The sequence below is a fragment of the Phascolarctos cinereus genome, unplaced genomic scaffold (genome assembly GCF_003287225.1).
Source record: "Phascolarctos cinereus isolate Bilbo 61053 unplaced genomic scaffold, phaCin_HiC Scaffold_9;HRSCAF=440, whole genome shotgun sequence".
NCBI lineage: Eukaryota > Metazoa > Chordata > Mammalia > Diprotodontia > Phascolarctidae > Phascolarctos > Phascolarctos cinereus.
In genome coordinates, this window is record NW_027556402.1 from 211,193,535 (window position 1) to 211,205,652 (window position 12,118).

At 43.0% G+C, this 12,118-nt stretch overlaps 1 protein-coding gene across 1 annotated transcript in view; it reads left to right on the forward strand.

The window, feature by feature from the left end:
• Positions 1 to 213: 213 nt before the first annotated feature.
• The window catches only part of RRAS2 (RAS related 2), a 90,522-nt gene continuing 78,617 nt past the window's right edge, over positions 214 to 12,118 (forward strand). Inside the window, exon 1 of the mRNA XM_021005438.2 lies at positions 214 to 391. Coding sequence (XP_020861097.1) covers positions 284 to 391 — 108 coding nt within the window. The 5' untranslated portion in view covers positions 214 to 283. The remainder of the gene's footprint in view (positions 392 to 12,118) is intronic.

The window sequence follows — 12,118 nt, forward strand, 5'->3', positions numbered from 1 at the left end:
CGAACCCGGACCCCGGCCCTCGGCCGGGCCCCCCCCCGCCGCTCTCGCCTCGGCGGCTCGCGCCTGTGCCCTCCCCTCGCCGCCCCTCGGGAGCCGCGGCGCCCCCGGCCCGGCCCCTGCCCCGAAGCCCCCGCCGCGGTGCCCCCGGCCCTGCCCGGGCCGCCCTGCAGCCCGCCCGCCGCGGCCCGCGCTCGGCTCCGGAGGGGTGGGTAGGGGGAGCGGGGCCTCCGCAGGGGCCGGCCCCGGCTGGGCCGGGCTGGGCCGGGCCGGGCCGGACGCCCCCATGGCCACGGCGGGCTGGCGGGACGGCTCCGGGCAGGAGAAGTACCGGCTCGTGGTGGTGGGAGGAGGCGGCGTCGGCAAGTCGGCGCTCACCATCCAGTTCATCCAGGTGACCGCGACGCGGCTCTGGCGCGGGGGGCTCCCGTGGGGAGGGGGCTGAGGCTGCCCCGAGGAGGGGAAGGGGGGAAAGGGGCTGAGGCTGCCCCGCGGGGGTGGGGCCAGGGAGGGGGTTGAGGCTGCCCCGCGGGGGGGGCCAGGGAGGGGAGCTGAGGCTGCCCCGCGGCTGGGGGGGATGAGGGGGCTGAGGCTGCCCCGGGGGCGTGGCTGAGGTTGCCCCGTGGGGAGCGGGCTAATGCTGCCGCGTGAGGGGGGGGAGGGAGCTGAGGCTGCCCCGTGGAGGAGGGGAAGAGGGGCTGCCCCATAAGAGAGGGGTCTGAGGCTGCCCAGTGCGGGGACAGCCCGGGACCCGGAAAGTTGTCGGTGTTGGCCTCCCAAAGCCATCCCCTAGATGGTTACCGCTTTCTTACCCTGCTTTACGTACCGTCGGTGCCGAGGGAGCCAGACTCCTTTGGAATGTGGAAGGGAAGGGCGGAGAAGATTTTAATCCACCTTATCTCCCGAGCTGGGGCCAGCCGGGGAGGAGAGAGCTGGGGGTTTCTTTTCGTCTCTTCCCCCGGACTTGGTGGGTTCAGAGCCTTGGAATCTCTGCTTCCCCACACACTCCCCACCCCCCATTGCTCCCTCCCCCCATCTGTTTGATGATTTTGGGAGCCTCCAGGATGGGATGGTGTGTCCTTAACACTTTTCCTTCAATTTGAGGTCGTGTTAGGAGGGGTCCAACCTTGGGCATGCCTCATGTTTGACTTGTGGTAAGACAAAGACATGAAATTGTTTTGTGCACTTTATACATGTGTTAAAACCATCCCTCTTTTGGGTGGGATTATAAAGATATGGGGAAAATGGTGCCTGCGGAGAAATTAAAATACAGCTAGAGAAACCATTTCATTCCTCCGAATTCCTTGTGTTGTTCTGCCATGGTGGAACTTAGATTGGGATACACCTAGCATCATAATAGTGTGCATACTTTTTTCACAAATGGTTATTGTAAGTATTATCTCCTTTTTACAGATGAGCAGACCAAGACTCAGGAAGGTTTAGGTGACTTCCTCAGGGTCACCCAGCTAGGAAGTGCAGGAGGCTGAGTTGAAACCCAGGCTCTGCTGACTCCAAGTCTAGAGTTCTTTACACCAATACCACATTGCCCTGTGAAATTTTGGAAAGTTTGAAGGGACTTTAGCAATCATTTGGAAGCTGTGGCTCAGTTGAATTATTTGCCCAACAAGATCACACAGGTAATAAGTGATAGAGCAGGGACTGAAATCAATCTTCTGACTCCACATCCAGTGCTATTTGACTACCTTTCCTTTGTTTTAGATTTAACTGACTTGTGCGTCAGCTCTACCTTCCCACCCTAAGATATTTTCTTTTCAATTTATTTTTTATTAATTTATTTATTTTGCTTTTTTTTTTTTGTCTAGGCAGTGGGGTTAAGTGACTTGCCCAGGATCACACAGCTAATAAGTGTTATGTGTCTGAGGGCCTCCTGACTCCAAGGCTGGAGCTCTATCCACTACGCCATCTAGCTGCCCCATATTTTTTATTAATTTATTAAGTGCCTCCTATGTGCAATTTACTGTCCTTTGTGGGTCAACCACCCTTAGGCTGTGGGCTTGCATCTGGGTGAGGAAGAGGATCAGAGGTGGAATACTTCGTTTAAATGTAGTTCAACAGATAATTTTTAAGTCCTTGCTTGTTGCAAAGTATTATGCCATAGGTGGAAAGAGAGAAAATGGTATTCTCTTCTGCCCTACAAAACCTAGAATTTAGTAGAGAGTTGACCTGTATACAAATAAATATGAGTTGGAATGAAGAAGGTATGTGAAAGGTGAGATTGTGAGATAGTGGAAGGTGGGGGGAGGTTACCGGGAAGATCAGGGAAGGCCTCAGGGAGGAGGTGGCCTAAACTAGAAAGAAGGAAAAGAAGGAAAGGTTTTCTACAGATGGAGCTATGGAGGACAGTTTTTAGGCTTAAGAAAATTAATTACTTAGAATTTGTGGCTAGTAACAGGAATCTGATCTTTTTAATTCATGATTTCTTCAATCCAAAATATCAGGTACTAATGTACTAACAATCTTTATAATACTACTTTTGTCAGTTCTTGAGTCCTAAAAGATAAGTTAGGTGGCTATTTGGTGCAGGCAGTGATCCATATTCATTGCTTGGTTTTGTTGGCATATCCTGAACAGTATGGCAATTAATATAATTGAAATGCTTCAGTAGGTATTGGATTTTGTATTTTTCCAGTCCATTGTTCTAAACAGGATACTTAAATAGCCTGTCCTTCCATTTTTACTTAATGGGTATTAACAACTACCGATATCAGTAACATGTGGAAGTTGACATAATCACCTGTTATGTTGATGTTATGAGTAATAATCTTTGCAATAGTGTGAGGAGGGACTAAACCTAAAAGCCGTTACTTCAGTTTAACAGATGCTTGTTAAGTAGCTGGACTGGTGCTATGGTACAAAGGTTAAAAAAAAACAAAACCTGGTCCTGGCCATCTATAAGTTTGGGGAGGGTGGCATACATTCTGATATGTAAATATAAATGTATTTACAGAGTAATGCTAAAGTAGTTCTTAGATGGAGCAAGCGCTTAGCCACCGATGGGATCTTTACAACTGTGGTGTAGGAGATGGCAGCTGAGTGATGGCTTTGAGGGAAGCAAGGTCTTCTACCACCTGGAGATGGAGGGAATATATTTTAAACACTGGGGAGCATTTGGACTAGGGATTGAAGGTGGTTAGTGGAATGCTCTGTGTGGGAAGTAGCTTTCAGGCCAATGTGACAGGAATGGAAAGTGTGTCAAGAAGAATGCTATTAAACAACACTGGAAAAATAGTTTCCAGGCTGAAAATTTTATGTTTTATACAAAAGCAATTAGTAGCTTTCAAACAGTTTGAGTTGGGAGTGACATGGTCAAATTTGTGTTTTAGTAATATCAATAATTGAGACTTGGGTTGCTAAAAATTATTGCAGCTGGTGAAATGAGAAGAAGGAATGCCTGTGTTATCCCATTATTGACTTATTCTTTCTGGGTGCCCATTAGCTATTAAAAATATGTGAAGAGTAAGAGTAGACAGTGAGCATATGGTTTGGCTAGAGAACCTAGGATGCTGTTGTGTAGCTATTTTCCAAGGGCTTAGGGTAACATTAGGAAACTGATAGCAAAGCAATTTATAGCAGGCTTTTCTCTGGGGAGTACGGTCTCATGGTTAAAACAAAGGGGGAGGTGGGAGGTAGGAATTATGGATTCTTTTCCTGCCTCTACTACTGATAAATTATTTTACTTAAAACACTCAAAACCACAAGTGTTTAAAAACTTTGATATCCGACTGTTTGAATCCTAAATGAGTATAATGATTAGAACTTCTCTGAGTGAAGAAAAGCAGGAGAAACTTGTGAGAAAAGGCACTGGGTATTGGACACAACACTGGACATGAAGTCAAGAGATCCCTGTTCCAGCTTTACCTCTGACACTTCATTTCCCTGTGATTTTTGTCAAGGAAATTTACCTTACAACTTAAGAAGAATTTGTGTTTCCTTGTTGTAAAATGGGGTTGATCATACTTGCGCTAGCCACTTTATAGTGTGGTTGTGAGAAAAGCATTTTGTAAAAGTAAAAACACTGTATAAATGGGAGCTGTCATTTAAAATACAAGTGCTTTTTTTGAGCTCTTGTAATAAACATCATTTTGTAAGCATTGACTGCCTAGTTTGTAGAAAGCATTGAGCTAGGTGCTCATTGATGCAAAGGAGGTTGAGACATATGATCCTTCCCTTGGAAATTTGCAGTCTAGTTGAGGAAAGTTAAAATGCTTAGAGAATAATTTTTAGTCACCATATAAATAAGCATAGCAAAATGTCTAGAAAACCTGACAGGTCTGGGTCAACTCCCATTTATGACACATATTTGATTGTGTGACTGCAGATTTTGAGAGTCTCAGAGGAAATCAGGAAGAGAGGGGATGAAGGTGAGGAGGGAGAGCATTCCTGTGCCTGCTACAGTAACAGGAAAATTGGAAAAAGGACAAGGGAAAGATAATTAGTTCTTATATTGAATATATTGAATTTGAGATAACTATGCACATCCATTGAGGGGTGGGGTAGAAGGGGCAGTTGATGATGTAGGACAGGAGAAAGACTAGGGCTGGATGTTTAGATCTTGGAATAATCTACATAGGTATGATAATTAAACTCATGGCAGCTGGTGAAATGACCAAATGAAAGTGCATAGAGGGGGAAAAGAGAGGACAGAGCTTTGGTTGCCACCTAGGGTTAGTGGACATACCTTGGAGTGAAGAGCCAGTAAATGAGTCCGAAGAGTTGTCAGACAGGTAGTAGGAAAACCAGGACAGGGGACTACCTTGAAAACCTAGAGAGGAAAGTGTATCCAGGAGGAGATGGGGATCTACAGTGTCAGAGGTTGCAGAGAGGTCACAGAGTGGGGGTTGAGAAAAGCCCAGTAGAATTGACAAGGAGGTTATTGGTAACTTCAGAAAGAGCAGTTTCTTCTGAATGATGAGGTCAGGAGCCTCCTTACAGGGGGGCTTAGAAAAGAGTAAGAGCAGTAGAAGTGGAGTCCCAAATTATTGGTGGTTATTGGGCAAGGTCACAGTGATGTTGTTTTAAGGATGGAGGAGACATGGATGGGTTTGTTTTTTTTTTTAAATTTTTTGACAGTAGGAGAAGATCCAATAGATAGGGAAAGATGGAAGATTAGAGAGAGTGGGAATGATAGCAAAGGCAATCTTCTGGTGAAGACAAAGGGCCCTTTAGAGGAGTTTGCATTGACAAGGAGAAAGGCTACAACCTGATTAGTGTCTCGTATAGCCTGGTTGGCCACATTCAAAATCTTTTTCTTCCTGTGATTTTTTTTCTTATTTGGGACTTAAATAAGCATTTATTAAGAACCTTCTGTGTACTCATATGCTAAGGATGCCAAAGCCAAATATTCCTTGCTCTCTAGGAACTTATATTCCTATTCTAGGAAAGAGTGTGTGTGTGTATGTGTACACACGTATGTATATATGTAGATTTTATAAATATATGTATATATAGACCTATACACACATATGGTAAATTCTGGAGCTGTGAAAGCCATAGGTGTTGTATGTATTTGTATGAATGAGGGGAGATTAGGAATCTTGAAGGGAATTAGGGCTTTCAAGACATGAGAGGGGAGCTGTAATTGCTGGTGTAGGGAATGATGGGAACTGAGGTGCAGAGGGGGGAGGTGGAACATCGTATGAGGGGAAGGGGGTAAAATAAGGCTGGAAAGGTAGTTTGGGCTCAGAGTCTGAGGAGCTTTAAATGCCAGAAGAGTTTGTGTTTTTATCTTTGAGGACAGGGAGCTGCTGAAGATTCCCCAGTAAGGGATTGACATGGTCTGAACTGTGCTTTAGTCTCCTAGATCCAGAACTGAGAGCTCATTTACAGATGAGGAAAGAGGATGTGAAGATTAAATGACGTGTGCAGCGTCATACACAATAAGCATCTGAGGCAGGGTTTGAACCTGTATCCTTGGATCCCAGAACCCGTGTTTTTTCCAGTGTACTATGACTCGATGCAGAATAGTTTGGTATTTGTTGTTTGCTGGCAGTTGTGTACTTCTTCCTCATGGAAACATCCTCCCAGTCAGTCAGTTGTAAATAGTTAAGTGAATTTTTAAGTATGCAGACAGTATGGGCCAGGGGAAGGAGTGCTGGATTTGGAACTAAAACGAAAGTTCCTTGGAGCCAACATTGAACGAGCTAGGTGATCGTGGGCAAATCACCTAACTTCTCTGAATCTTGGTTTCCAAATTTGTAATTTGCCTTACCTCTCAGAGTTGTTTAGGAAAGTTTGATAGACTTTATGGTGCTTTTGGAGTCTAGAATTTGCTTAGGAGGCTGGGATTCCTGAATTGCAATCTCATTCCTAAATTTAAATCTTTCCCTCTATAATCATGGATATTCAAAATAACTTGGTTACTTCTGCCTGTGAATTGGAAATACTAGAGAGCTTTTTAATCTATTTCAGGATTTGAAAAAACAACCATTTTCAAACTAATTTCCAAATGAATTGTTTGTGGTTTTAAAGGCCACACTCCTTCCTTCCCTCCCCTCATCCTCCTTCCTCATTCTCCAAGGTGGCAACAATCTCTTTGTGGTAACTCAAGTTAGTTGAAATGTTCCTGCTAGTAATTCCCAGATACAAATTCCAGTGGCTGGAGGAACATTTTTGAGAGTGGTTGTCTTTGTCAGAATAGAAGTAGAAGAAAATTCCAGCCTAAAGTTTTCTCGACCCTAGTCATCCTTATTGGATCTTATCTTTTGTCTTGGGGTGTTCAGTTGACAGTCAGAAAAGAATATTTTAGTAGCTTTTTTTTTAAAGTAGCATTAGAATGTCCAGTGCTGACATGCTAATCACTAGGACAGGATTTTAATACATTTAACTTTATTATTTTTTTTTTACTGAATTTTAATTCTTCAGTATCCCAAGCTTTGAAATAAAGAAGCATGGCAAAGTGAAAAGAGGACATCATAGGTAGAAAGATCTGGGGGAGAGAAGAGCACTGATCTTGGAGACAGAAAATCTGAATTCAGGTCCTGATGCTTATTAGCTTTGTTGTCGGGGACAAATCATTTAACTTTCCTGGGCCTCGGTTTCCTTATCTGTAAAGTGAGGATAATTCATGGGGCCTTCCCAAAGATGTTTTCATTCTACTCTTCTCCAGGGCCTTGGCTACTTTAGGTTAGTGATCATGAGAATAAGTGACATTGTGTGAAGTATTGGGGTGGTGAAGAGAATAGGGGACTAGACTTGGAGTCATGAAGACCTGGGATCGAATCCTGTTTCAGACTCTCAGCTGTGTGACCCTGGGCAAGTCACATGTTTCTCAGCTTTACTTTCCTCATCTGTAAAAAGGGGAATAATAATAGCACCTACCTCCCAGGCTTGTTGTGAAGATCAAACGAGAGGATATTCTATACACAATATGTAAATGTTAGCTTACTATTGAATTTGAGTTTAATTTCCTTGGAACTTTTCTGATCATACCATCAAAGAAGGATGTGTTTCAAACCTTTTGGATTGAGACTGAGAATTACAGATTCTCTCTTCTACAGTTTCTTTGGGATTCTGAAAGAAGCAAGTCCTCTTCCTTCCTCCAATGGGGCCTGGGCCCTTCTTTACCTTTTTACCCTCCTGAGGCTTGGCTGTCTCTGTAATTATTTCAGTGTTTAATTCCACTTCCTTGTAGCATGAAAGTAAGTTCAGGGTTGTGCTTCTTTGTCCCAGAAGACAATCATTAAACCAGGTTGAGTGAAGCAGATGCTCAGGGATAGACTGGACTGCATGTCCTTTGAGTTATGAGTTAGTTCCTTGCTGTCCTTGATTTGGTGAATTGCGTTTACCTTTTAGGAAAATAGAATTTGTGGGTTTTTGTATGTTTGAGTTAGCCTTGTCCTTGTTGCCTCTCAGGGTTATTCTATCCTAGAGGAGGAAATCGGGACTTTAAATGAGTAAGTAGTTAGACCTTCAGGAGGTAGCTCTGGGGAAGTGTCAGGATGAAGCATCAGGAATTCTTTGAAATAAAAGAGAGCTTCGAAGTGCTGTTGCCAGGCCTGTAGAATGAGCCAGGGCCTAGAAAATCAAAATGCTTGGCCCTAGAGGAAGCCTGGATTTTTAGTTTAAAAAAAGAGATTTTTATTGATATTTTTTGTTTTTACCTAGCCTGGTTTTCCTTCTCCTCCTGGAGAGTCATTTTTTAAACAAAGAATTTAAAGAGAAAAAGAGGAAGAAGAAGAAAAAGTTCAACAAAATCCATCAGTGGATCAAAAAAAACACCTGCCTTTCTGTGTACCTGTCCTTCCTATCTCTCCCCTCCTTGGTCAAGGAACCTTCTTGGAATTGAAGGCTCTGTATCTAGTTTTACTGCTGTCATCCACTTTCCTCATTGCTTTTAGACCTCTTTCTAAGGAACATCTTTGTAAGAGTTTGCTGCTTGCTCTGTAGGCTGGTATTTCATGTCTGTATTCCAGTGCTGAGGTGGGTGTGGGCAGTGGGCTGGAAATCCTTATTCAAGTCCTAGCTCAGGTTCTACCTTGTCCATGCAGCCTTCCTAGTTCTCTCTCCATCTTCACCTCCTGAAAATTAGGTGATACGGTTTCTTAAAGGCAAGAACTGTTGTCCTGTCCCTGTCTTTGTATTCCTTGTGCTAAGCACAAGCTTGGCACAAAGTAGACAGTGAAATATTTGTTGCATTAAATGGATAATTTTGATTAAATCGAAAAGTTTTTGCATAAACAAGGCCCATGCAACCAAGATTGGAAAGGAAGCAGAAAACTGGGGAAGAATTTTTACAACCAGTGTCTCTGATAAAGGCCTCATTTTTAAAATATACATAGAATTGAGTCAAGTTTATAAGAATACAAGTCATTCCCTGATTGATAAATGGTCAAAGGATATGAACAGGCAGTTTTCAGATGAAGAAATTAAGGCTATCTATAGTTATATGAAAAAATACTCCAAATCACTATTGATTAGAGAAATGCAAATCAAAACAACTCTCCGGTACTACCTCATACCTATCAGATTGGCTAACATGACAAAACAGAAAAATTATAAATGCTGGAAAAGATGTGGGAAAATTGGAACACTAATACATTGTTGGTGGAGTTGTGAACTGATCCAACCATTCTGGACAGTAATTTGGAACTGTGCCCAAAGGGCTATAAAAATGTGCATACCCTTTGACCCAGCAATTCCACTTCTAGGTCTGTATCCCAGAGAGATCATACAAATGGGAAAAGGACCCACATGTACAAAAATATTTATAGCAGCTTTTTTTGTAGTGGCCGAGAGTTGGAAGCTGAAGGAATGCTCATCAATTGGGAAATGATGAGCAGGCAGACTTCAGAAAAACCTGGAAAGACTTAAATGAACTGATGCTGAATGAAGTGAACATAGTAACAGCCACTCATCTCTTTTAAGCAATGCAAGGATCCAAGACAACTCCAGAGGACTCATGATGGAAAATTCTGTCCACATCCAGAATAAGAACTAGGGAGTCTCAATGCAGATCAAATCGTATTATTTGCTTTCTTTCTCTATTTTTTTTGTTTGTTTCTTCTTTCTCATGGTTTGTCCTATTGGTTCTAGTTCTTCTTTACAACATGGCTAAGGTGAAAATAGGTTCAATATAAATGTATATGTAGAGTCTATATCAAATTGCATGCTGTCTTGGGGTGGAGAGAGGGGAGAGATGGGGAGAAAATTTGGGCTAAAATCTTATGTTGAAAACTAAAAATAAATTTAAAAAATTTGTTGCGCTGATTATTGGGGAGGAAAAGATGTTGGTAAATGTAGACGCAATCAATGTAAAATTTCCCAGCTTAGACTTTTTTCAGTCCTTTGAAATGCTTTATAAGGCCAATTTAAACATTGTATACTTTTTTTTTTAGCTGAAGGGTTCATGAAAAAAAAATTAGGGATTCTTTCTGTGAGAGAATCAAAATGAAACCCCAAATCTTTTAGGTCTGATGTTGCACAGATATCTGGAGTCTCAGTTTAGCTAGCTGTGAAGCTGGTTCTCTTGAGCTGGGAAGTTCCTAGCTATATAATGAGTAAGTCAATGGAGTGGTTGCAAAAAGTCCAGCATCAGTATGGTGATCCCCCTTGAAGCCGGAGACAGCTAAGTTGTCCAAGGAGGGATAAACTGGCCCATGTCAGAAAAACAGAGCAGGTCAAAACTCCAGAGCCAGTCAGTAGTGGGCTGGTGAACAGCCACTGCTAACTTGGGTGAGATAGGGAGACCCAGGCTTTTAAAAACAAACAATCAAACAAAACTCGATGTTTTTAAAACACAATTTTGTGATATTTAACAACCTCTTATACTGCTTTAGCATAAAGCTTCAGATGTGAAAAAATACCCCAATAAAACCTGGAAGTTTGTACTTCCTTTGTTCAGGTATTTCTTGCCTTGTTGAAAATAAAAGCTTATCAAAGATGTGTTTGTTTAATTGTTTTGGTCAGTTATATATGGGACTGTAAAGTCTCAGCGTCTACTATGGAATGAGTATATTGGTAGACTTTTCCCTTGTTCTGACCCCACATCTGGGACATTTCCTGTATTTAGCAGACTGCTGGGCGGTGGAGCCCTCTTCAGACCTTTCATCTGACAGGTGTGTCCAGTTTGGGTGAAAGCCACGTTGGTCCCATTGGAGAAGTGATTAAAACTCCCTGGTGAGAGGACTGAAGACCCTACAGTAATGAGTCTGACAAAACTAGAGATGTTCAGCCTTCCCCTTAGGGGGAAGATGATAGTATTCATGCAGTTATTTAAAGGATAGTCAGGAGGAAGAGGGTATAGGCTTGTATTGTTTAATCTCAGAGGATAGGACTAGGTTGGTTGACATTTCTGAGAAGCAAATTTCAGCTCAATGTAATTAACAGTGAGGACCATCAAAAATAGAGTGGGCTGCCATGGTCTTTATTGTCTGCTCAGGAGAGGCTAGATGACCCCTTGGTGGGGGATATTGTAGGCCTCTTTAATTCTGATTTGGATTAGATGGTGTTGGAGGGGTTTTGCCAACTTAATGTCTTCTAATTGTGTGTGTAAAACAGGATGCTTATTTCCCAGGTCCTCCTGAGGGTCTTCTGGGCTTCTGACACCTCACATTTCTGGGTAGTGCTTTAAAGGGTACAAATAGCTACTTGTTTTCTTTGCGACTGTGTTATGAGGTAGAAATGCACGTGTCAGCAAGTTGCTTCACTGCCTTCATTTTCATGAGGGGACTTCACAATACCTGGCTTGGTGTCTTTGCTCCACTTGTCAGGTGAATCTCAGAGGGAGGTTAATTGCCTTTCCCAGGTGCCATGGCTCTTCCTCCCTGGAGTTGAGGCTTTAGGCTAGCAGCTCTACCATCCTCTTTTCCAGATAAATGATTCAGAATTGCAGTTCTGGTTGGGGTTCCCTGTCTGCTGTGGCCCCAACCTGCATTTCCAGCCTTGAATCTGAAATGGCTTGACCTCTGATGATGAGTTTGGGGCATCAATGAAAGCTTAATTGGACATTTTCTCTATTGGACACAGTGCCCCACAGAAGGCCCACAGCTATAGAGCCTACCCTACCCTTCCTGTATTCCTTGTGGCTCTTGGGAAGAAGCAGCACAGTATAGGGTCACTCTGGCTTCTTGGGTGCTACACACTTAGCTGTGAGATTTGGACCAAATCACCTCCTTTCCTTGGGCCTCAGTGTCCTCTTCCGGTCCTAAGTCACTTTTTACATCCTTCCCAAAAAACTCATGACTTGTCAGAAACCTATCTTAACTCCATAAGTCTAAAATCTAGAACCAAAAAGGATCAGAAGACCTGAGTTTGAATAACTTAGCATCTCTAGGTTTAGGTTTTTTACTTCTATAAAGTAAGAGATTAGGATCACATAATCTTTAAAGCTTCTTCTAGTTCTAAATCTTTTGGTTCTGTCATGCATTTTACCAGCTTGCCATATTGAGATCCTCTTTGTGAATGGACTCACCTCCTTTAGCTTTATCTACCTTTTCCGTGTCTTACACCTTATTCCTAGCTAGGTACTCTTTGATCTTGTTCCATGAGAACAGGACATTCTATTTCTTGAGTCAGGGCGATTTCATTGGCTGTCCCCTATGCCTGGATTGCTCTCCCTCTTTATCTCTATGTCTTAGCATCCCTGGCTTTCTTCAGACCCCAT